Source organism: Colletotrichum siamense (assembly GCF_013390195.1).
Source record: "Colletotrichum siamense strain Cg363 chromosome Unknown KSG_Cg363_contig06, whole genome shotgun sequence".
NCBI lineage: Eukaryota > Fungi > Ascomycota > Sordariomycetes > Glomerellales > Glomerellaceae > Colletotrichum > Colletotrichum siamense.
This window is the reverse complement of record NW_023501019.1, coordinates 4498993-4522144: the sequence shown is the minus strand read 5'-3', so window position 1 is coordinate 4522144 and position 23152 is coordinate 4498993. Positions and strand designations below refer to the sequence as shown.

At 56.5% G+C, this 23152-nt stretch overlaps 9 protein-coding genes across 9 annotated transcripts; 4 read left to right on the top strand and 5 right to left on the bottom strand.

Moving 5' to 3' along the window:
- Positions 1–378: 378 nt before the first annotated feature.
- sec26 (Coatomer subunit beta) lies at positions 379–3415 on the bottom strand (the record flags this gene model as incomplete). The annotated part of the gene is made up of 4 exons (XM_036642066.1): positions 379–527; positions 582–2577; positions 2627–3047; positions 3111–3415. The coding sequence occupies 4 exons, from the start codon at positions 3413–3415 to the stop codon at positions 379–381; spliced, it is 2871 nt and encodes a 956-aa protein (XP_036492621.1).
- A 730-nt stretch (positions 3416–4145) lies between these two features.
- CGCS363_v010216 (Protein mago nashi-like protein) lies at positions 4146–4883 on the top strand (the record flags this gene model as incomplete). Its single annotated transcript, XM_036642065.1, has 6 exons — positions 4146–4183; positions 4237–4274; positions 4334–4429; positions 4485–4548; positions 4599–4686; positions 4743–4883. 6 exons carry the CDS (start codon positions 4146–4148, stop codon positions 4881–4883), a joined length of 465 nt encoding a protein of 154 aa, XP_036492620.1.
- A 4137-nt stretch (positions 4884–9020) lies between these two features.
- On the top strand, positions 9021–10372 carry CGCS363_v010215 (Glucose-induced degradation protein 4-like protein; the record flags this gene model as incomplete). The annotated part of the gene is made up of 4 exons (XM_036642064.1): positions 9021–9590; positions 9647–9797; positions 9856–10213; positions 10306–10372. The coding sequence occupies 4 exons, from the start codon at positions 9021–9023 to the stop codon at positions 10370–10372; spliced, it is 1146 nt and encodes a 381-aa protein (XP_036492623.1).
- A 413-nt stretch (positions 10373–10785) lies between these two features.
- On the bottom strand, positions 10786–12395 carry TRM11 (tRNA (guanine(10)-N2)-methyltransferase; the record flags this gene model as incomplete). Its single annotated transcript, XM_036642063.1, has 3 exons — positions 10786–10946; positions 11001–12069; positions 12282–12395. The coding sequence occupies 3 exons, from the start codon at positions 12393–12395 to the stop codon at positions 10786–10788; spliced, it is 1344 nt and encodes a 447-aa protein (XP_036492622.1).
- A 589-nt stretch (positions 12396–12984) lies between these two features.
- On the top strand, positions 12985–14280 carry RPP40 (Ribonuclease P protein subunit p40; the record flags this gene model as incomplete). The annotated part of the gene is made up of 5 exons (XM_036642062.1): positions 12985–13128; positions 13187–13331; positions 13385–13549; positions 13601–13729; positions 13778–14280. The coding sequence occupies 5 exons, from the start codon at positions 12985–12987 to the stop codon at positions 14278–14280; spliced, it is 1086 nt and encodes a 361-aa protein (XP_036492617.1).
- A 41-nt stretch (positions 14281–14321) lies between these two features.
- Positions 14322–14990, bottom strand: CGCS363_v010212 (Ankyrin repeat-containing protein; the record flags this gene model as incomplete). The annotated part of the gene is made up of 1 exon (XM_036642061.1): positions 14322–14990. The coding sequence occupies one exon, from the start codon at positions 14988–14990 to the stop codon at positions 14322–14324; it is 669 nt and encodes a 222-aa protein (XP_036492616.1).
- Positions 14991–15874: 884 nt separating this feature from the next.
- TRL1 (tRNA ligase) lies at positions 15875–18380 on the top strand (the record flags this gene model as incomplete). The annotated part of the gene is made up of 2 exons (XM_036642060.1): positions 15875–18070; positions 18123–18380. The coding sequence occupies 2 exons, from the start codon at positions 15875–15877 to the stop codon at positions 18378–18380; spliced, it is 2454 nt and encodes an 817-aa protein (XP_036492619.1).
- A 501-nt stretch (positions 18381–18881) lies between these two features.
- Positions 18882–20787, bottom strand: MSC1 (Meiotic sister chromatid recombination protein 1; the record flags this gene model as incomplete). Its single annotated transcript, XM_036642059.1, has 6 exons — positions 18882–19708; positions 19763–19943; positions 19997–20055; positions 20108–20230; positions 20284–20646; positions 20712–20787. 6 exons carry the CDS (start codon positions 20785–20787, stop codon positions 18882–18884), a joined length of 1629 nt encoding a protein of 542 aa, XP_036492618.1.
- A 2012-nt stretch (positions 20788–22799) lies between these two features.
- On the bottom strand, positions 22800–23152 carry CRP (Cryparin; the record flags this gene model as incomplete). Its single annotated transcript, XM_036642058.1, has 2 exons — positions 22800–22847; positions 22907–23152. 2 exons carry the CDS (start codon positions 23150–23152, stop codon positions 22800–22802), a joined length of 294 nt encoding a protein of 97 aa, XP_036493262.1.

Below are 23152 nucleotides of genomic sequence, written 5' to 3'. Positions count from 1 at the left end.
CATGACACCACCTGGGTGACATGTACTTGCTTAAAACATGAATAACATCTCATTTCTACCTACTCATGACGCCTGACCCGGCTGCACTTTTTACTCTAACCACAAAAAGAGGAGGGGGCGAGAGAGAGAGAGCCAAAGGGGGGAAAACACAGACAAGGACTCAATCTCTCCCCTCATATTTCATTTCCATTCAGCACCGCCAGCCAGCCAGCCCGCCTTCCCAGGTCGCATCTTTCTCTCTTGCTTCCCTTTTTAGATCTTTCAACCCCATTACGCCCGCAGGCTGGAGATTAGCCGGGAGGGAGGTAGTCAAAACATGACATCGGGGCGACTACTGCAGTATCGATATATAGCACCTACATCCGTCACTTACAACCCTCACGCCGCTGAGCCGATCTTGTTGAGTCCCTTGAGGGATCCCAAGCTCAGCGCCAGACCTTGCGATCTGCTTCTTATTCTGACGAAGCCGGTGATGGGTCCATCCTCGCCCTCCTTCTCGATGCTCAAGTTGGCCAACGCATCCTCGCCTGTGCAGTTGTTAGTAGTGAAAAGATGCTGTAGAAAGTCATTCAACGACTTACCGAATACGCTGCGAGCGTACAAGTTGGCGCTCAAGAACTGGCAGTCGCCCTTCATACTGGCCTCGGGAGTCAGGCAGTTCATGTTTGTGGCCGCCATCAGCTGCTCTAAGAAGTCACGCAGCGACTTGGCCTTGGAGTTGATGTTGACCTTGTTCTCCCACTCGAACTCGGTCCACATGGTGCGGAACTGCGTCTCGGTGCAGGTGGCGGGCTGGATGTAGTCCATAATGTCGACATGGAGGTCGTTCAGGATGACAACGTTGGTATCCGTAGAGTGGGCACCATCGTAGACAACGTTGCCGAAGATGACACCGGTATCCGTGGAGGAAACCTTGATAGTGCACTGGACGTTGTGGAAGTCGTGGGGACCCAGGTTTTGTGTCGTCGGCCTCTCGACAACCTTGAGGTCACCAAGGGTAGCAAATTCGACGGAGAGGTTCTGCAGCGTCTCCATAGTCTGGTTGACCAGGAGGACGTCAAGAACGATATCGAACTGGTGGACCTTGACGTAAGCCTCGGCGTAGACAGGGTCGGAGAAACCGGTAAGCTGGACGACACGGCTGAGCTTGGAGGAAAGGTCCTCCGCCGTAGCCTCACCGCCGGTTGCTCTCTCAAGGTCAACCTCAATCTCGTCCAAACCGTCGGTGGCGTTCTTCTTGGAAAGCTGGCGGATCTGGACGACATCGTCAACCTGGATGGCAGTCTTAGCCTTCTCGACAGCCTCCTTGGCGAGACGCTTCTTCTCCTCGGCTTGAACCATGGCACGGAAAGCCTTGCGGGTGTCTTCGAGGTAGACGGTCTCGAGCTCCTTGTGCTGGTTGAACTCGGCCAAAGAGCGGACGCAAGACATGATACGGTCGACAGAGTCCTCGTCAATGGGAGCCTTCACGCATTGCGACTGACCAACACGGATGATGGAGATCATGATGAGCATGGCCTCACCGCGGAGGGCGTTGGTGCGAGCAGCCTCCTTGGAGATCTCGGCGTGGCGCATGACGAGCTTGACCAGGGTGGCGGAGAGAACAGTTGCGAGGTAGTAGTCACCGTCGAGGATGAGCTGGCGCAGAGGGGGCTTCTGAGCAGCCTTCACGGCCTCCAACTTGGCAGCAACGGAAGACTGGCTGGTAAGAGCAGTCTCGGTAGCGTAGGTTCCGTCAGCAAGCACCTTGCGAGAGCCGGTCGGTTGTGCGGGCTTGGAGTGTCCGTTGACCTGCTCCTTGTTCTCCTCCTCACCATCACCGTCAAGCAGCCTCTGCTCCGAGGCGAGAATGGGGATCTCGCCCAAGCTGGAACGGATGCTCTTCCACGCGTCCCTGATGTCGCGCTCCTCCAGAGAGTACTCTCCAATAATCCACATAATACCCCTGTAAACCTTGCCGGCGCGAACCTCGCTGAGGGTAGCCACCAACCTCTGCACAATCGGCTTGCGCAGCTTGGGGAACTTCTCGACGACCTCCTTAACGAAGTTGATGACGTCGACGGCGGAGGTGTTGTTGAAGTCGGCGATGAAGTCCATGAGCAGGTCGACGACGCTAGCGGCAACCTCGGAGAACTTGATGGCGCACTGGTGGATGGAGTGAATAAGGAGCTGGCGGTACTCGGTGTTCTTCTCGTATTCCTGGTCCACGGTCTTTGACAGCTCCTTCTTCAGCAGGAGCACGACCTCCTCGACGTTCTTGCTCGACACCATCTCGAGAGCAATACCCAGAGCCTTGCGGCGAACATCGATATCGGGGCTGGAAAGGACGCGCAGAATCTCCATCACCAAATCATCCAAGATACCCTCGTTCTTCTTGCGAAGCTGGTCCACGCGGTCGAGGACAATCAGCTTGACATTGTTATCCGCCTCCTTGATGCTGAGCTCAATGAACTTGGCAGCGGCGGCCTTTACTGCGACGGGGTTGTTGGTGAGGGCGGTTAATGACGAGGCAGCTTCGTAGACGACGGTCGAGGTGCTGGCTTCGAGAAGGTCGAAGATGAGACGCAGATAGCGCGCCTGCTCGGGTCAGCCATGCGCCAAGCAGATTAGTCTTGAGATATCCTACCTTGTTCTGGGAGTTCTGAATGGCATCCTTGCGAATGAACTCGAGCTCAACGAGCTGCAGGAGCTCTTCTGCGTTGGGGATGCCCTCGAATACTGTGCTCAGGTAGAGCAGAGCCTTCTCGTGGTCGATGGAGGCCAGGGCGGCGAAGGCATTGCGCTTGCACGTCGGGTCGTTCTCGGCTTCGAGGAATGTGCTGATGAGGTCGGAGGCATCCGGGATTAGGGAGGCGCTGTGTGTGTAGATGGAGGAAACGGCGAAGACGGCGTTCTTGCGCACGTATGCGTGACGGTGCTCGAGGCACTGTCTCGCGGAGGACAGCAGAGGTTCGATAAGTTCGGGTTCCCTCAGCTTGCAGAGGAAGCGGAGCGTGTTTCCGCGAATGTATTCGTTGGGGTGTTGCAGGTCGTTTCTGATACCGTTGCTGAGGCCAGAGTGTCAGTAGGGGTGCATGCAGCTTCAGCTGGAGGCCAGAGGCGCCACGAACCAGACCAAGATCATTTCCTGCTTGAGCTTGCCATTGGAGTCGAGCTTGGGGCAGATCTCGTAGTAAAAGTACAGGAGCTTCTTCAGAGGCTTGTGCTTCGAGGGCATGACGAAACGGATGATGTGCATAAGGAGATTAGGCATTGGGTCGCCATTGAGCATGATGGTGAGAATGCGCTTCATGGTCTCGACCTTGCTCTCGTCGGTGCCCTTCTCGAGCTGCGTGCGCAGGTCGGCGAGGGAAGGGACGTCGGCGGCATTGTCCTGGTGCACCAAGCTGTAGGCATTTTCCAGAAAGGAGGCCATCGTGGCGGCAGTGTGTTGGTGTTGCTGGCTCGGTGCCGGCGCGGTGAGGGTGACGACGTGTTCAAGGGGGAATTAAGATGGAAGTCGGGGGGTTCGAGTGGGATGTGTCGAAGCTGGGCGGTGGGGATTGGGGATTGGACGGCAGTGTGTCTAAGGGACGGGGGGAATACGTGTTAGCTCAGGGAGCTCCTTCTCTACGATTGGAACTTTTTTTGGGCGATGCAAGTGCTGGAGACTGGAAAGTGACATACTCTTCTAGGCCATCCGTTTTACTCAATCCACTTCCACACGAGAGCTCCTTAAGCAAGCATGCGTCGTCAGTGTCTGTGTGGGTTGTTGGGAGCAGTTCTGTCCAGTTCACTGATTCGCGATACACGGCTGCGCAACTGTAGCATATACCGCCGGGCCCTCTGTACACTGATCTGGCCCTTCGTGAATATCTGTCCCCGGGCGCCGAACAGGTGTCACTAAGCGAAACACGTGACGGCAGTGGACCCTTGAACTCGGAGCGGATTAAGACGCCGGAGAGACCCGGCCAGAGCCTCTGCCAACGGAGCTCTTTCATTGGCCGAAGCTCTACCCACTCATGATGGCAGACCCCGCCAGGGCTGAGGGACGACGGGGGCCATCCCGCTTTTCTTGCATTCCCATTCCCCAGCCTTGCAGCTCCAAAAGACATCAAGTCGCGACGAGACACCGACACCGAGCTTTGTCGACGACGCCGCCCACCATGTCCGCCCCCAACGATCAATTCTACCTGCGATACTAGTGCGTCTGGTTCTGCTGAACTCTTTTGGATTACACCCAGCTAACAGCAATAGCTCCGGCCACTCTGGACGCTTCGGCCATGAGTTCCTGGGTAACCCGCCCCGCCGACCTCGACGTTCGTTGCGGCAAACCCGCTGACACCGATCCCAGAGTTTGACTTCCGCGTTGTCGGCGACGGACGCAGTGCAGTTGCACGATATGCCAACAACTCCAACTACAGGAACGACAGTTTGATCCGCAAAGAGAGTACGACACCTCCCCGCTTTGCAGCAGGCAGGCAAGGGCTGATAAGTGTATCTAGTGTGCGTCAGCGCTCTGGTCGTCGAGGAGATCAAGCGCATCATCAAGACGAGCGAAATTCTGAAGTGCGCTTCCAGACACCAATGCCCCAGAAATCGACTAACAACCTCTGCAGGGAAGACGACTCAAAGTGGCCGCAAAAGAACAAGGACGGACGCCAGGAGCTTGAGATTCGGCTGGGGAACGACCATATTTCTTTCGAGGTGGGTAGGAGTCATCCGTTGGCTCTCAGGGCACCCGGCTGACATGTTTCGGGCAGACCGCCAAGATTGGCTCCTTGGTCGACGTGACGGAGTCTGCAGACCCGGAAGGATTGCGAGTGTTTTACTACCTCGTGCAGGACCTGAAGGCTCTTGTCTTCAGCCTGATTGCCCTGCACTTTAAGATTAAGCCCATCTAAACGCGATCGACGACGACAACGACCCCGACGACAGCGGACGGCAATGAAGAATGGAGATACCCGAAACCGGCAACAACAACTGACCACCGGTTCAGCGAGGGGCCAACTGTTTAATGTGGGAGGGGGTTTTCTACGAGACGAACATGCAATGACGAAAAACCCCCGCATGCCGCGTGACCTGCGGACTGCGGACTGCGGACTGCGGGAAACAGCCCGACTACTTCTAGAAAATGCATAACGATGCGGGTGTATGCATGAAGCAGTTCTTGGGCCCCTTCAGCTCGGACATGACGGCGGGCGTGGGGGGAACGGATGAAAAAAGCAGAGAGAGAGAGAGAGAATCAATCGATGGGTAACTAGCCATCCCCATTTCATGAGGTAGACTTACACGGGCGTGGCCAAATTTGGTCGCGATCCCGCAATAACGAGACACGTCTTTTTTTTTTTCTCTTCGATGATACTGTCATGCACGCCCGTTGCCTCGCACGAAAAGGGGACGTCGGCCGCGCAGATCGGCCGTGTTCTGAGATTAGGTCGGAGACGGGAAGGGTCTGAGGTGGTGAACTGACATGCGGGCCGCTGTCATCAGCTAATGACGACAAGCTAACCCAATGTCGCCGGCCCTGATGATGGGATGTTGGGTTGTGTCACGCAGCTCTTGGGTTCACGTTGGCTCGAGCTGTCAACGGGAGCAGTGCCGAGTCAGACTTGTAACGGCGGATTCTGGACTAAGCATAACAGGGCCGGACAGATCGGGTCGGTCGGGGAGATGCGGGATCTTGCAAGGAGAGGGCCAGGGCAGGGCTGAGACCAGACAGCGAACGGCGGGAGTGCGGCTTTACTGCTTTATCGCTTTAGCGGCGATGGTTCAAGGCGGGATGTGAGGCGTGACGGGAGCTGGCTGGTGCCCGGCGTTCGGTTCGGTTCAGGTCAGTTCAGGGGAGGAGGGCATGAGGGGGTCAGCGTGACAGCATGATAGTCCGTCCTCTTGATCTCCATGAGGTCGAAACAAGCATGAGAGGCGGCGAATTGCTAAGAATGTGGATGACGGGTGTTATTGTCCCCCTTTTGAGCAATGTACTTTGAATATCGGAAAGGGGGAGAAGGGCATTCCATCATCCAACGGTAATTAGCTGGCACAGACGGCAGCGACAATGCATACGTGATATGATGGGCTCACAGACAGTGGGCAGGGAGCTGCTTGGTCGGGATGACTGTAGGCGGTTTAGAGGATCTGCCTTGTGTGTGTTGTGTCTGTAGCACTGCCTTTCTCCATTTCATATGAGGCAATGGAAAGGGATGAGGCTTAGACGGGAGTTGAGAGAGGTGAGGCGGTTGGTCGTGGCTGGGGTCCGCCTTACATTAGACGTTGAGTAATCGGGCAAGTAGATGAAGTGTCTATTGCATGCAGATGGACATGCAGCAGAAGGCAAGATGAGGCAGGTAAATTGCAGTGCTTGGACTCGTTGGAGAGTCACCTCGGTCTGAGTCTTGAGTGGATATGAATACCTGCGAGAGCACAGAGTTTGGCCCCAGTCTGTGCCACTGCGGCAGGTTTACGGTTGAAGAGACGGGTGCAGCGCCCGCTGACGCCCTCTGTTCCATTCCTTGGGGCCCTGGGGGTGAAGTGATGAATGTCACTGGGCCCGGGCCCTGGAACTGCAGATGCGCCCTTCCATTGCAGCGGGATCCGGCAGGGCAGCGCCTGCAAAAACGGGGACTGCGAGCCCCCCGCCAGCCCGAAAAAGGGCCCTGCGCTTTTGGGGGAGACGAGAAGAAAATTCAGCAGGACATGAGACATGAGACCGCTGGCCGCAGCGTCTAGGTATATACTCAGGACAGATGCACGAGCATTTCATGTAGCGATGGGGGCAGTTCGTGTTCGGTACCTCTTGCAAGCCTCTGTTTACTAAGTAAGTGCTTTCAACCTGCGTAGTCATGAGGTGAGCTGGCTTCCTATCTTCTGCAGCGTTTGGGGGCCCGAGACAAATCAGACGACACAAAAGTGGCTGAAGCTGGAGACAGAGAAGCGACGATGAGAGACCCAGCAAGAGGCTGGAGGCACTGAGGTGTTCCCGTCAGTTCTGCTGGCAGTGCTTGTCTGTCTTACCTAGTGCGTGACGCTTTCAGCCCAGAAGAACCCTCCGCTAGGGACATCGACAGCAAAAACCACGGCTAAGGGGTGTTCAGCGACGCCGCTAGAGAAGTCGGGGGCAAAGTCTCGTGGCTGGCGCCCGTCTAGCGTGGTTCTTTGACAGAGAGCGAACGCCAGAAGCGACAGCCAACAACCAGGGCTGGTAACGAACCCAGTGAATACCTACCTAGGTACTGAAGAGAGTCAGGGAGACAGAGAGCGAGAGAGAGACGGACAGATGGAGGCTTGACAGCGCAGAAATGCCACATGCCGGGGAGACCCTTCTAACGTGGCTAGCGGTAACGATGCGATGGACAGAAATGCCCGTTCTCAGGTACTTTCTCTGCCTGTGAGTTATGGCAGGTACATGTACACTAGAGGGGGTATTCAGCAATGAATGGGGGAAGGCGGGGGGAGGGCGTCATCGGCTGCAATGCATTGACATTGACGGTGGACTCCTTCTCTCTCCAGCTCCCTTTTTCGCTGCATCTTGACTGCAGTATTTCGTCTGTTGCCGCCATATGTACCCGTAGCTGTTCATGTGCCCGTACGCTGTGCTGTCACCCATTCGATTATTCAAACCGAATAACGCAACAGTCAGAAAATCATCAAACAGCAGCAAAAAAGGATACTCAACACCATCTCAACATCGTAACCAACCCGCGAGAACGATAACATTGCCTTTTCATTTACACGCACCTTCAACATTATCCGTTGCTTCCCCGCCAATCACCTCACTCCATCCCATCTCGTCCCATCCCGGCAACAAAGTCCATCGTCCCCTCCTCCCCCCCCATTTTGCATTCCGCGACCCCCCATCTTCCCTTTCCCGCTTTCCCCCAGTCGCAGAGCAGCAACAGAGAAAAGCCCACTTACTGGCCCAAGATCCAGTGGTAGTGTCCTCTCCCCAATCGTCACACCCCGTCCCATTTTCCACTTGATTGAAGGACCTTGGTTGGCCCTGTCCCTCTGTCTTGCTCTGTCTCCGTCTCCGTCTCCGTCCCTTTGCAGTCTTCACGGTTCAGGCCCAGGCCCTTCCTATCCATTTTCTGGTGCTGCCCTCCCGCCGTCGCACTTGTACTTTTAAGAGAGGTACCTCACTTTACCTGCTAAGGTAATTCGAGAGTGTCTGCCGCTGCCTCTAGCATAGCCGCATGGAGATTTGTCTCTGTTGAGCTGTGCCGTCGCTGTTAGTTGTGGCATTGCATTGTACTGCAACTTGCCTACAGATACCTAGCCAACCCTCCCATTCCTCGCTGCTCGCCAGCATTTGCATCTGCCTGACCTCGCCTCTGTCACATCAGTCATACATCCGCCGCTTCTGTGACAATTCTATATTCCTCGCCCAAAATCTAAGCTTCGTCATCTGCGGCAAGCTTCTCCTCTCTGTTTTGGCTCAAATCCCGCGCCGAACCCCCGACATCGTCATCCCACCTGGCGCAAAGTATTCTTGCGACCCTACTTTTACCTTCTTCACCTCACACTCGACTTCCCCCATCACAGCAGCTTGCTCGACGACGCGGTGTTGGATTCCTCCCGACCAATGCCCCTGTCCGCCGCCGACCGCCTTCTCTCGCTTGGCAGCTTGTGATTCCGTCCACTCGGAGCCAACCTACCTTACCCCAAGGCGCTGCTCCCACTGGTCTGAATCACCTCCTCGCATTCATCCCCTCGACCGAGTTTCCTCGAGGAACAACCAAGCAGCCCACCGGCGACTTCGCTGCCCTCCGACGTCGAAATAATCATCGCCGCATCGTTGCACCCGAACCCGCACCCGCCCAACGACACTCCATCTGCTCTCCCTCCGCGATTCTGTTGCCCCCCTGCTGTCATCATTGCGGAGCCCTTCAACCCCTGCTGGCGGTAAAGCCGCAGCTTTCCCCGTCGACGCGACCGACCCCCATCGCCCGACATCGACGTCCACCGCTGCCAGTGCCGTTGCTGCAGCGCTCCATCCCGTCTTCACGATCATCCACGACACACGACACCTTTCCCAGCCCAGCATGCCGACTCCCTCATCCAACCCTCCTCCCGACCCCCACTCTCCTCGATCGCACAGTTTCTCGACATGTCCTGAAGACAGCAACTCAAGATCTCCCCAACGCAGCTGGCGTCCACCCACCGGCCCAGATGCCAACGACGGCCCGGCAGCGATGGATCCCCATCACGACCGCGACCGCATGGACGAGGACGCCTCTCCCGCTCCCGTCAGCGCCCCAATGTCTCCCACCGAGGGCATAAGTACCGAGGTCATTCTCGACGACGAGCCCACATCCGCCGTCTCTTCCTCTAGATCAACAACCATGTCGCCGAGGCCGCAGTCGGGCGACACCGCCCACTCGTCGCCCGCGGCCGATATGGAGTCGTTCAAGCAAGGCGAATCTGACGAGGAGGGACATTCGGCCGGTGACAGGCTACGAGCGTCCCGTGCTGATGGATCGAGGCGGCATGATACCAGGCAGTCCGCAACAACACTACACGACGACGGCAAGGGCATGGATATTGATGCCGATGACGTGTGGGAGGAGGAGCTAATGGCACCCTCTATGGGTTCAGAATATTCCAACATGAGGGTATGCTCCCCCCCATCGATGACTGATTCGATGCACCGGTTTGCTGACTGCCACAGATAATTCCATCATCACCATCATCCTTTTTGCGGCCAGGGAGCAAGTTCCGCGGCACACAGCAATCCGAGCGACAGGTTTACGACGTCCAGGTCGAAATCAAGCATGTCGACCTGAGGGAGTCATTCCTCTGCGGCTATCTGCGTATTCAAGGTACAAACAAGCCACAGCTCCCCCGCCCATTGTGTAACGCCCGCTAAACTTTGTGCAGGCCTCACTGAGGACCACCCCACGTTGACGACATACTTCGAGGGCGAGATCATCGGCACAAAGTACGGCTTCACCACAAATCACGAGACCTGGGGCGCCACCGATAAGATCGACCTCAACCACTGGGCGAAATTTAACGCCTTCCGTCCTTTCCAGAAGCAGGCGCGTAAGGGCCCTGTGGTGATCCGCGACGTGGCCCAGCGCGAGAACATTTTCATGCGCTGGAAGGAGCATTTCCTCGTACCCGACCATCGCGTACGCACCATCTCTGGCGCTAGCTTCGAGGGATTCTACTACATTTGCTTCAACCAGGTCAAGGGTGAGGTGAGTGGAATATACTTCCACTCCAAGAGCGAAAAGTGAGTGCCGACGATACCCTTTCAAAAGCCCGAGACCCCGAACGGGCTTTTTGTTGTTCTTTTCTTCTTTTGCTGACGCCATTCGTCACCAGGTTTCAGCAGCTCGAGCTCAAGCACGTGGAGGACAGGGGCTGCTTCAGCGCCATGGAATTCAGATAAGAACAGGAAAAAAGGTCCGATCCCCCGGAACGACATCCGGAAAGGAAAGTACTTCGGGGTGCAGGACAGATCAGAGGTACGAGCGCAAAACCCGACGGCACCGGGGAGAAGAGTCATCCGGCGCGGGAGTTTGCTTGCTGGAATTGATTGGATGCATGCGGTGCCTTTTTTGACAAATGATATCAAACGACGATGCCTTGGGACATGCCTTGGGAACGACGAGGGGAGATAATTCAAGGCAAGCGGCAAAGGGAATTATGACCACATACGGGAGAGACAAGAGGAGGAGAGGGAAAGCCATAACCACATGCGGCGCGAAACAGTATTACTTTTTTTTTTTATCAGGCACGGACACAAGGCATCATCAAAGACGGGAGGGAGGGGACTTGCTGTACATGTTTATTCTTCTTCTATTAGGCTTCTTCCTTTTCGAACTTGGTGAAGTAGCCCCGCCGAAAGGGGTTCAGTTCATCTGCTGTTGTCCCCTCCACGAATGTGCGTTTGTACGCGGCTAACCTCTCCGGATCGACCTGCGAGTCGGGAATGCGGCGGTACGTGATGAGCCGCCGTGACCCTGTTGTCGGTTTAGTATTCAACCTGGCCAAAGGAAGGAAGGTCGTCGACTTACATTTGTTGAACGGCTGCACGCAAATTACCACCAGTTCAAGCCTAGGATGCTCCGGCACGGGTATCTCCTGCTCCTCGTCGTTCGCCGTCGGCATCCAGAAACTCAACCGGCCGCCGTCCACGAGCGTGTCGCCCGCAAACTCCAGAATGTCGTCCAGCATCGCAAGGAAGCTGTACGGCTTCTTGGGCGCGATGAAGTCCTTGTCCTTGTACCGCGTCTTGCCCGCCTCGACGACCCAGGGCGTCTTCTCCGGGTCCCTGCACCCGAGCACGCGCAGGCCCTCGCGCACGCCGTAGGGCGGGTCGCACACGATGCCGTCGAGCCAGCGGCGCTTCCCGGAGCGGACGACGGGCGTGTTAGTGAGGTCTGCGGTCCAGAACTCGCCGACGCGGTGGCGCAGGCCGTACTGCGCGAAGTTGCCGAGGACGGAGCGCTCGCCGCCGGCGCCGCGGATGGAGCGGCCGTCAATGTCGGAGCCGAAGCCGAGGGCGCCGAAGTGGGCGCACGCGATGGGGAAGGAGCCGGTGCCGACGAAGGGGTCGTAGAAGAGCTTGCCGGGGGCGGCGTGGGCGAGGTTGGCGGTGACGAGGGCGAGCTCGGAGTCCATGGAGGTGGTGGAGATGTAGCCGCGCTTCTTGAGGTCGTAGGTGAGGGAGAGGTGGCGGGCGCCGGTGCCGAGGAGGCGGGCGAGGTAGATGCGTTTCGGGGCGGGGCCATGGAGGTCCCAGTCCTCGAAGAGGGTGAACTCGATGTCGGGGGATTTCATGCGGATGGGCCCCGCGAGGGGGAGGTATTTGAAGGAGTTGATGAGGGCGATGAAGTCGGCGTGGGGGCGGGTTGTTTGGTAGGTGTCGAGGTTGAAGCGGAAGGAGGCGGTTGCGTAGGAGGGGGACCAGAGGGGGGTTGTCGGCGGGGTGGAGGAGGGGAAGAGGGATTTGAGGGTTTCGTGGAGGGATGGGTAGGTTGTTGAGGAGGCCCAGAGGGCGTGGATGGATTGTGTGAGGAGGGAGCGGGCGACGAGGCGGGGGGCGTCGTCTGGGGAGGGGAGGGTGATGATGCAGAAGGGGGTCTGGGAGGATGTTAGTGAGATTGGCTGGGTGAGTGGTCATGTGGAATTTGGAGTTGGTTCATAGGATGGGTTTTATGGGAGTTTCAATGTCGGATGTTTGGAGTGTAAGAAAGCCGTTGGTTAAGCAACATCTCCAGCAATCTTCATGGGCAACATTGTGAAGTGGTTGGAGATGCTCATATGAGCCCCTCATGAAATAGACCAACACTCACCTCTGCGCTGTACTCCACAACCTTCATATGAATCCCCTCAAGATCAGCCAGAGCCTGGAGCTCCGGCAGTCGGAACGACTCGTGAGCCTGGGAGAAGCGCACGAGATACTCCATTGTGACGGTCGTCGTTGGCGCAAAAGCCGTCAAGGAGGGGCAGTAGTCGCCGGAGAAAAAATCCTGGCGCGGCGCGGGGTGATGATCTGCCCCTCGTTTGCGCTGTGTTTTGGGCTGCTGGCGGTGTTAGTCGGGGTTCCAGCGGATGAAATCCGGTCTTACTACTCACAGCGCTGTTCCAATTATTGAGTTTCCTTCTTGAGGCTATTGACTCTGAAATGAAGGTGTTGTCGGTGAAAATGTCGTCTCTGTCCGTCTTGCACCTCTGACTCGATTGGGATTTGTGTGGGTTTGTGACGGTGCTTTTTTGGTGGATGATGATACTGGCTCAAGACACGCCCTGGTGTGAATAGCTAGAGTGTTCCTCCCAGACAGCTCCCAGATTTGCGGTTCGCTGCGGGTAGTGTGGGGTCTTTACTCCAATCGGAGAACACCTGGTGTGGATCTAGCTTTCGAGATGCAATTCTCACTTTCGAGTTGTCCAGCTCTCTCTCTTTCTCTCATCGCGTCCTTCGACACGCCTTACACCGGAAACCGATTCCCACAAAAACCATAGACATCGACTGCTGCATTCGGAAATCCATTCAGGATGCTCTCGTTCCCCGCACCGAGCGTCTACCAGTCGCCAAAATGCTTCGTGAGCTACGGCACGATGGCTCACGTCGAGTCCAAGCAGCTGCCGACTAAGGGCAAGCCGTGGGCGCCCATTTTGAGTCAAGGATTCAACCACAAGGTTCGGGATCACTTTTGAGGGCAGTATTGTTTATGAGCACAGCTGATTGAAGTCTCAGGTTGATCTCATCTTGCCTCAAGAGTGCTATGAGTTGGTGCACCAGAAGCTTGCCAAGGAGCTCGCTCCACCGACATTTCACAGGGTCGTCATGACCCTCGGCCAGGTCCTTGACGGAGCTTTTTTTACCGAGTATATCAAGAGGGGTACGCCGAATTAGACATCTTGGAGTTGCGTCACTGTGTGACTGACAAAGTAGGCAACATCCTCATGCTGTCGGAAGGCAAGACAACGGTGGACAATGTCTTTTCCCTGCGCGAAGGGCTGCTTACCATGTATCTCGACAAGGAGTCATACGAGCGGGCTGGCTTGGTGGGGAAGCCTCACGGAGTCAAAGGGAAAAGGGGCTTGAAGCCAAGATGGGGTTTGTTACAGATTTTTGAATTCTCAAGCAGGGCATTGCTAATTTTCCCAGTGGTGAGCTACCAATTACGAGACCCATCGATGCTTCACGGGAAGAAGGGCTTCGACAGACTTTTGTACGCATGTAAAAATGCTCTCAACGCGCCTGTGACGTGGTTGTTCTGCAACGCGACGGCTACCAGTATGTTCGCTTGCCCCCCTTTTCACACATTATGCTAAAGTCCACCAGCCCCCTCGCCAGACCCCCTGGAGCAGTACTTTCCAACAAGATACACCTGCGAGCCGTCTGTCGTCACCGACTGTCAGGTTCAGATGGCGCCCCTCACATTCCCCAGCGAGGTCATTGAGAGCGGCGACAGACCCGGCCTCGAAGACTATGCAACAGAGACGTATGAATGGCTCTCTTTAATTCGCCTCCAAAGCCCTCGCGTCGCAGCAGGCGATAACATCGACCCGTACTTGTCTCGCTATCAAACTCCAACGCCTCTCGACTCTGCATCCCCTTCGCATGACAAGATCTGCAAGATCACCTGGCAAGGTTTCTTCACCCCCGCCTGGGTCCGCAGCGTGCTCATCAATGCCCTCCTCGCGCTCCCCTCGCGAGCCTGGTTCTCGCTGAGCGCAACCTCCTTCTCCAAGGGTCTGGTCGGGGACAGCACCGAGGTGGCGTTCCTCCGACCCCCTGAGTCGCCTGGCCATTACCTCTTCTGGGAAATCAAGGGCGACGAGTAAGGTTGGTTCTCTTTTGTATATAGAAGAAAGGAAGAAAAAAGCTAGCCCTGCTTCTGACGCACGCTGCGCTCATCGCCGAGTCCCTGGTCGAGGATGGCGTCCTCCACGAGTCGGCGAAGCTCAGCCTGTCCCTCGGCGGTGTGGAAGTCTTCTCTCTCGGCAAGCTGCTCGATCCTGCGCTTGAACTCGGGGTCGACCTCGGCGGGGACCTCCTCAGCTTGGTCCATGGTGCCGAGCGTCACGGCAAGGCCTTCGGGTACGGGCGGCAGCTCTGCCGGTGGGGCGGCGGTCTCGGCGGCCTCTCTCTGGTGCTCCTCGACAGCGTCGGCCGTCCTGTGCGACCTGACGCTCTTCAGGTACTCAGCGATCTCGGGGAAGTCTCCTTCGCCCTCGATCTTCTGCGCAGCGGTGATTCCCTCGGAGCCCTTGGCATTGATGTCGGCACCGAGCTCTTCGACGAGACACTTGGCCGCGTCGACCGTCTCGACGACAAACAAGGCCGTCTCCTCGTCCTCGTCGCGGATGTTGACGTCGACGTTGAACTCGCGGATCAGGGCGCGCAGGAGCTCGAGGTGGTTGTAGCTTGCGGCGGCGTGGACGAGGGAGTAACCGTGCTCATCCTGGCCCGAGGCGATGGCGGGGTTCTCGCGGAGGAGGGCCAGCAGGGCCGTCGGGTTGTCGGCGGCGAGGAGGTACGGGTTGGGAGACATTGTTTCGTTTTGTATGGGTTTAGAATTCGCAGGGTATATGCGTGTGTAGCTCCGTGTAATCCAATCTCAGCTTCGTGGAGATGGTGAGGCCAAAATATGCGGTCGGTCGTGGCGCAGTCTGACTGCTGTTTAGCTTTCGAAAAATGTCCGTCTGTGAGAAAAAAACACCAGGAAATTTTCTGCCATGCGGGGAGCTCCCGGTGTGACGCACAATCAGGTAGCAACCCCTCTGAATGCGCTGTGACCGCCTTCCGCTTGCGGCAGAATCGTGCACTTCCAGGGGTGCTGTGCCCCTCCAAGCGCCAAAAGATTGCAGCAAGGGCATCGACAACCCACGCCACTTCCTGCGGCTCGTTCAGCCCCTCCAAGCCTGGAAAAGCGCATCTCACTTTCCATACCTGGACGCCCGTATCACATTTGGATCTCACCTCAGGCAGCAGCACCGCAATCCCCAGTATTGTGCGCGTGAGCCACGGCGTGACTGCTACTTTGAGCCTTTTTGAGGACTCTTCAAAGGTGAAGCCACACGTCTGGCTGAGGCCATTTGGGAAAGAGGTTGGAGCGGTTCGTTCTAACTCTGGACAGGGAAAGTGACTCACCTCCTGTTCGTGTGTCCCTCTTCTGTAGCTCCTTTTTTCAATCCAACGGCCAGGAATCGGGGCCTCTCTCTGTTTCTACAAAACTCAGACCGTCTCCCACCTCTTCTCGGGGCGCAACTTCAAGTGAGACCATCACTATTACATTCTTTGGCCTTCCGCACCAAAAGCAAAAAGAGACGAAGACGACAAGCCGCCGCCTTCTTCTTCATGTTCATCGCCCAAAGGGCCCATTCTCTTTTTCATAGACAAGCTTCCCTCAGAATAACTCACATTTTCACTGCTACCATGGCCACAGCAGTGACGGCCGAGGCAGTGATGCCCAAGGCTCCCTACATCCCCCAGGATGCACAGCAGGTGTCCTCCATGGTCAAGGCGCTGGAGGCTGCGACGAAGAAGGGCGGCAAGGAGAAGGGCGCTGCCAGCTTCTCCTGCAAAAAGAACTCCTTCTCCGTCAAGGGGTCCCAGGATGGTATCAAGGTGGACTCCTGGAAGATGCAGGAGTGGGACTACAAGAAGCGCGGTCTGCCCACATATGCCCGCGGCCTCTTCACAACGAGAAACCGCCAAAACGAGCACGAGATCGTAACCCGCGGTTACGACAAGTTCTTTAACGTCGAGGAGGTCCACGAGACAAAGTGGGAGAACATCCTCAGCAGGACAGCCGGACCTTACGAGCTCACTCTCAAGGAGAACGGCTGCATCATCTTCATCTCAGGTTTGGAGGATGGCACATTGCTCGTGTGCAGCAAGCACTCCACGGGAGACCGCGCCGACGCAGAGCTCAGCCACGCCACTGCTGGCGAGCGTCTACTCGAGAAGCAACTGGCTGCGATCGGCAAGACGAAGGAGGATCTGGCCCGGGAGTTGAGGGATCGTAATGCCACAGCAGTAGCCGAGCTTTGCGACGACTCCTTTGAGGAGCACATTCTCGAGTACGGCCCGGACAAGGCCGGTCTGTACATCCACGGAATCAACCTGAACCTGCCAGAGTTCGCAACATACCCCAGCGCCGTAGTCCAGAGCTTCGGAGACACGTGGGGCTTCAAGCAGGTCGGATTGATCGTAATGGACGACGTCAACGAGGTCAAGAAGTTTCTTGAAGATGTGGCAGAGACCGGTGCCCACGGCGGCCGCGACGTAGAGGGCTTTGTCATTCGCTGCAAGGAGAGTTACAACCCAGAGAAGGCCGCCTATCGCGACTGGTTCTTCAAGTACAAGTTCGAGGAACCTTACCTCATGTACCGTCAGTGGAGAGAGTGCACAAAGGCCATGATCTCTAACCGCCCACCAAAGTACAAGAAGCACGTCAAAATTACCGAGGAGTACCTTCTCTACGCCCGCCGTCGCCTCCAGGCAGATCCCCAGCTCGGCAAACTCTACCAGCAGAACCACGGCATCATCGCCCTCCGCAACGACTTCCTCGCCTTCAAGAACATGAAGGGTTCCGACGCAGCTAACCTCGAGCTCGAAGAGCCCTCCAACGTCAACAGCGATGTCACTGGCGACGTGATTCTCTGCCCCATCGCCACTATTGGATGCGGCAAGACCACGATCGCGGTTGCTCTCACGCAGCTCTTCAACTGGGGTCATGTTCAGAACGACAACATCTCGGGCAAGGGCCGTCCTCCCCGTTTCACCAAGATGGTGCTAGACCTCCTCAAGGAAACCCCCGTCGTTGTTGCCGACAGAAACAACGCCCAGAAGCACGAGCGAAAGCAGCTCATCACCGATGTCAAGCTCCAGCACAAGACCGCCCGCCTCGTCGCTCTCTACTTCAACCACGATGACAGCAATGTTGACGAAGTCCGCCGCATCACCCAGGAGCGTGTCCTCGCCCGCGGTGACAATCATCAGACCATCCATGCCGCCACAGATGCCGAAAAGTTCCTTGGTGTGATGGAAGGATTCGTCAGCCGCTTTGAGCCTGTCTCCGCCTTCTCTCCTCCAGACAACGGCTTCGACAACGTGATCCATCTCGACCCTACCGCTGGTAGCCGTGTCAATCTCGAAAGGGTCATCACTGAACTCCGCAAGATGTACCCCAACCTGGTCCCCGAGGTACCCTCCGCCGAGCGCCTCGACGAGGTCATCCAGTCCGCCTTCATCGAGTACAAGCCCGAGTTCAGGCAGAACATCCCTGACCGTGGCCCCCGCAAGCAGCCTCAGCAGCAACAGTCCAAGAAGCCGAAGAAGAAGCCCCTCGAGTACATGTCCGTCGACGTCCCGGCCCAGGAGGTTCGTGGCGTCCTCGACGGCGCATTCAACAAGGCAGGCATGCCTCTCGCGCGCTTCTACAAGCAGCTTGTTCAGACACGTCGGGTACAGCCCAAATTCCACGTCACTCTGATGCACCGCGCAAGCGCCAAAGAGCACCCGGACTTGTGGCAGGAGTACCTCAGCACCCACGCCGCTGCAGAAAGCCAGGTCGAGAACCAGGCTAACATCCCTTCCCTGGGCCAGTGCGATGTCGACATGGAGCGGGTAAGACTCACACACAACCCTCCTACTGTGATATCGAGACTAACCGAAACAGGTGGTATTCGACGACCGTATCATGGCGATCGTCGTGCGTCTCGTTGACCCGAGCAACTCGGGCTTCTGGAGGTGCACCAATGCTGTGGCCCACATCACAGTCGGCACTCGTGACGACACTGTCAAGCCCAAAGAGAGCAACGACCTGTTGGCGCGCTGGCTGGAGCAGGGTACTGGCGAGGAGACAGGCATCAACGAGCTGGTCTTTGACAACAAGCCGAACTTGCATGGGATTGTCAGGGGTGTCCTTTCCAGATAGCGTCCTCCCCAGAGGAGGAACCCCAGAAAGTAGGCGTTTGTCAAGTGGAAATGGGAGGTCGCATGGCATGGTAATGAGGACATGAGCTCAACTCACATGAATAGCCAAGATATCAAAAGTTACAATGTGTTTTACGCAATGCATCCAAATCAAGAATCATGAAAGTTATTGTTGCACATTACATTAACAATCAGCCGTAGGTTCACATCGATGACACGTGCGCAGACAGTGGTAGGCAAATTATCATCTTATGCTTCATTCCTAATTGATAGTGTACAGTCCTGGGCCCCAGAAGCAGAAGGGGCAAACGAAAATAGTCCGATGCCAACACTACCCATGGGTCCTGAAGGTAAGACAACCCTCGAACCATGCCAAAGCCAAGTGCAAAGTCATTAAAAGCAAGCCGGAAACCCAAATTTTGTCATCCGTCGTAAGTCTGTGGCTTATGAAGCCACCTTCACCATCGTGATGGTGCTAGATAGGTAAGAGTCGAAGACATACTTACAACTCCTGCTTAGCCTTCTCCTTCGCCTCACCAGCCTTCTTCTGAGCAGCATCGGCACCGAGACCGATCTGGTTCGTAACCCAGTTCCAGGCGCCCTTGGCGTTCTCCTCGATCTTAGCGAGAAGAGTCTCGGAGGGAGTCGAGGTACCGTACTTGAAGTACGTGTACTGCTTGCGGGCGTAGGCACGGAGTTCATCAACGGTGGAAGTCTGGGGAACCTTGACGCCATAGCTGTCGAGGTAAGACTTGAGCTCACTCTCGCTCCAAGTGTCAAAGACGCTCGACTTGGCGGAGTCGGTGGCGGCACTGAGGTAGCTAGTGACGGAGGCGTAGCTGGTGCCGCCGGCAGAAGAAGCAGAGCTGTAGGCAGACTGAGCAGCACTCAGGAGCTCATCACGGGAGGCATCCTTCTTCTCAGCAGCCTTCTTGGCAGTAGCATCGCTGCTGGAAGCGAGGTACTTCTTGAGGTTCTCGACGGAGAAATCATCGAAGGTCCAGGCAGACCAGCCGGAAGCAGCCTTGTGCTGGTTCTTGCGGACAAGAGCACGGAGCTCATCAGTCTTGGAACCCTGGGGAACGGGGATGCCACGGGCGTCGAGGTAAGCCTTGAGACGGCTCTCGGACCAAGTGCCAACGGCCTCGTTAAATGCCTCCTGAGCGGCGCGAGAAACACCATCGGTGGCCTGAGCAGCAGCCTGGTTGACATTGGAAGTCGCAGCACCAAAGGCGTTGGAGGCCTTGCCAGCAACGTTGCTGTTCAGGAAGTCGGCGCGGTTCTTGCGGATGAGAGCGCGGAGCTCGTTGGTCTTGGTGCCTTGGGGAACTGGGGCGTGTTAGACTAGGCAAGAATGATAAGGAGGTTAATCAGATCACATACCAGGAATGCCGTTCTTGTCAGCGAACTCCTTGAGCTGAGACTCGCTCCAAGCGTCGATGACCATGTCAGTCAAAGTGGCGTATGCTTGCTGGGCAGAGGCGGAGGCGCTGGCGGCCTGCTCCTGAGCCTTGAGGTAAGCAAGGCGGGAGTTGCGGCGAACCGAGGCAATGAGCTTGTCGCGCTGGAATACGATGTCAGTTTGGTTTTGACAATGGGTTTGTCTGTGCTACTTACGTTGGTGACCTGGGGAGCGGGGAAACCGTGGGTGTCGAGCCACTCCTTGAGATCAGACTCTACGTAATGTTAGTGTGAATAACAATGGCAGCGAGAGCTTATTGAGCTTACCAGACCAAGTCTCGTACAACCAGTTACCGGGGTAGGCGGCGGTCTCGCCAGCCTTCTGAGCAACGGTCTCGTAGCTGGAGCGAGCCTTGGAGAGAATGGTGTCACGCTGGCGGGGCTGGGGAACTACAATGATGTCAGTGGCCATTTCTTCAGTGTCAAGAATTGGGTGAGCATACCAGGGATGTCGTGCTTGTCGCAGAAAGCCTTCAGCTGGCTGTCGGTCCAGGTATCCAGGATCCAGTCCTTCACGCTGAGGTAGGCATTCTGAGCCTGATCGCCAGTCTCATACCAGGTGCTCTGGACCTGGGAGACGAGAGAGTCCTTGTTGGCCTTGGCGGCGTTCTCGGTCTCGACGCCCTTGGTCTTAAGGTACTTCTGCAGGCTGTCGGCGTCCCACGAGTTGTAGGGAGAGACGACGTAGTCATTCCAGTTGTTCTCGATGAGCTTCTCGAGATCCTTGCGGTCGGCGGGAGTGGGGTAGGGGATGTCGTGGTCGGAGAGCCAACGCTCGAGCTCCGTCTCGTGCCACTTGTTGTAAGCTGCAGATTCGAAGTCAGTCTCATGATCACAAGAAGCAGTGATGTCGATGTGAATATGTACTTACCAGCCTTGGAGAACCAGGAGCTGGCGACGGCGCCCTGAGCGGCAAGAGCCGCGAGGACGGCGGGGAGGAAACGCATGGCGGCGGTCTGCTATCAGTCTTCCAATGAAGCAGGAGCAGTGGGAGGGGGTATCACGAAAATGAAAAGCTGGAAGAACCGAGTAGAGAGTAGAAACACAAGGTGAAGTTACTGTGAGAGTGAGGCAGAAGGGGAAAAATGTGGAAAGCTGCCAAGGGGGAGGGGTTTTGTTTTGTTTGATGCTAGACGTAATAGGTGTGCAAGGTATTGGTGTACGTGGGTAGCGGTTGGTGGAGGGTTGACGACAGGGAGGCACGGAGGGAAGGCGTGGCCGTGGCCCATGAATGACGGGACCTAGGTATCCAATTCACGTCTAACGTCAGGAATCCATCACGTCACTGCACTGCGTTTGTGGGAAATTGTGGCTGCATTTGGCCCAGGGTGCTGGTCTTGCTCTCGAGCTGGTGGTGCTGCTGGTGCTGCTGGTGCTGCTGGTGCTGGTGCTGCATGTACGTACATACATACGTACCTGCCCAGACCAGAGACTGCCTGCCTATTGTACATAAAAATGTGATGCCCTCCTGCCTCAGGAGCACCTACCTAGGTAGCGTAGATTGGATGAGAGGAGGCAAGTGCAATGTGGGGGATGGGGAAGGAGCTCTGCACACAAGGGAGAGAGTCCAGTGGCAGGCAAGAAGCACCATGTCTGATGTGATGTATGCTCCTTCCTCCGATCTGATCGCACCTGGAGCTTCTGTGCACCCGCCCCTTCTCCCGTCTGTGGCTCGGTAGCACTGAGGTGCTGCCCACCGAAGTGCTACTCACAGCTGAAAAACAGAGGAAAAGAACCAGGGCAGACACCCAATTTACGGTTAATCACGTCAATTCAATGCAATGGCATCGACCGGGACAGGCCACATGCCACGATGATCTGCTGAAAAGACGATGCGGGAGCTGCTGCTGTGGCCACTCACAGAGCTCCCCGGGAGCTTGCCTCCTCGCAGCATGACGTAGCTCCCCCCTGTCAGTGGGCTGCCGCCCTCTTAGCCTCTTAGGCCCCAATACGTACCCGCGGCGGCGCGTGCATGGCGCTGGACATTAAGGTTGCAGGTCAGTTTTGAGCCCGGTGGTGAAACCGTACTTTGATGGGAAAACTGGGGAGAGACGGGATGCCATTTATGCTGTCTGCGGGTTATTTGTTATCGTGAGTCCCCTACGCCGAGGAGATGGACTGGCTTCAACAAAGGTGTTCATCTGCCTCACCATGTGCCATTCTGATGCTGTGGCGGTATTCGTGGAGTTCAGTGTTGGTAGGTAGCTTGGAGCTGTCTGTCTGAGTCTCACAGCAACCGCAATGGCTGGCGCCAGGACCAAATGCTCCGGTGATGTCATACTGAGCTAACGCCATGCCCATCAGAAAAAAGAAGTAGCCACTCACGCACCGCCACTGGTTGAAATGATGGGACGGACGGGGCCGGGATTGTGGGGTAGCGCAGGCGCTGCCAGCTGGCGGTCTGTGCGTCGGGATGCACAAACCAGACTCACATGCTTCCACCGACACCGAATTTCCCAATTTCCTCACCTTGGATTCGTCCCAAACTTGACGGAGGCCTAGACCGGTCCATAACGTCACTGCCCGACTTGCCCTCCATCTCCGATATTCCGTCACCGGGAGCGTAAAGTGTGCAGCTTCCACGGTCTCTCATCCCTCCGGCGACGGGTTGTTGCTAAGTTTCCGGTGCCGTTGGCTGGAATGGGTTCACGGTACCTCCGCCGGATGGGTCTGGCTTTGGCCGGGATAGTCGGTCATGGACGGCCGGTACCAGGACCAGATGCACGGCGTAGCTCCGACTGCGATCAAGGAAATTTATTCCAACTAGACAAGTTTTATACAGCCGCATAACAGCGGCGCATTTTCCATCTCTCGTGACACCAAACCTTAGCCCGTAATCCCTCCCAAGGTATCTCAATTGTTGCCCAATATTCGAATCTGTACAAGTACACCGTCCAACATCGTACAGCCTGATAGCTCAGAATAGCTTATAACTCCGTCCATTTCTCATAGTTTGCACTTAGTCAGAGACACCAGTGGGGGTGTTGCAGAGGATGCCCTGGTCAAGCTGTGTACATAGTCAGCATCTTATTCAACCTAAGACTGTCTTCATCAAAGGTAACTTACGATGGGCAGGACGCAGCAACGAGCACGCTGTCCAATGGCAGAGCAGACCTCGCTGAAGTTGTCCGCGGAGGTCACGGTCTCGGGCGGGTTGCCGCAGTCGAGGTCCGCAACGCCGAGGACGTCAGTAGCGCAGCACTGAGCGGTGCCGTAGAGGCCGGAGCAAGCGACGTAGGCCTGGCGCTCTTCGAGGGGTGCCGAGACAGCGACGCTGGCGAAGAGGGCGGCGACGGCGACAAGGAACTGCAT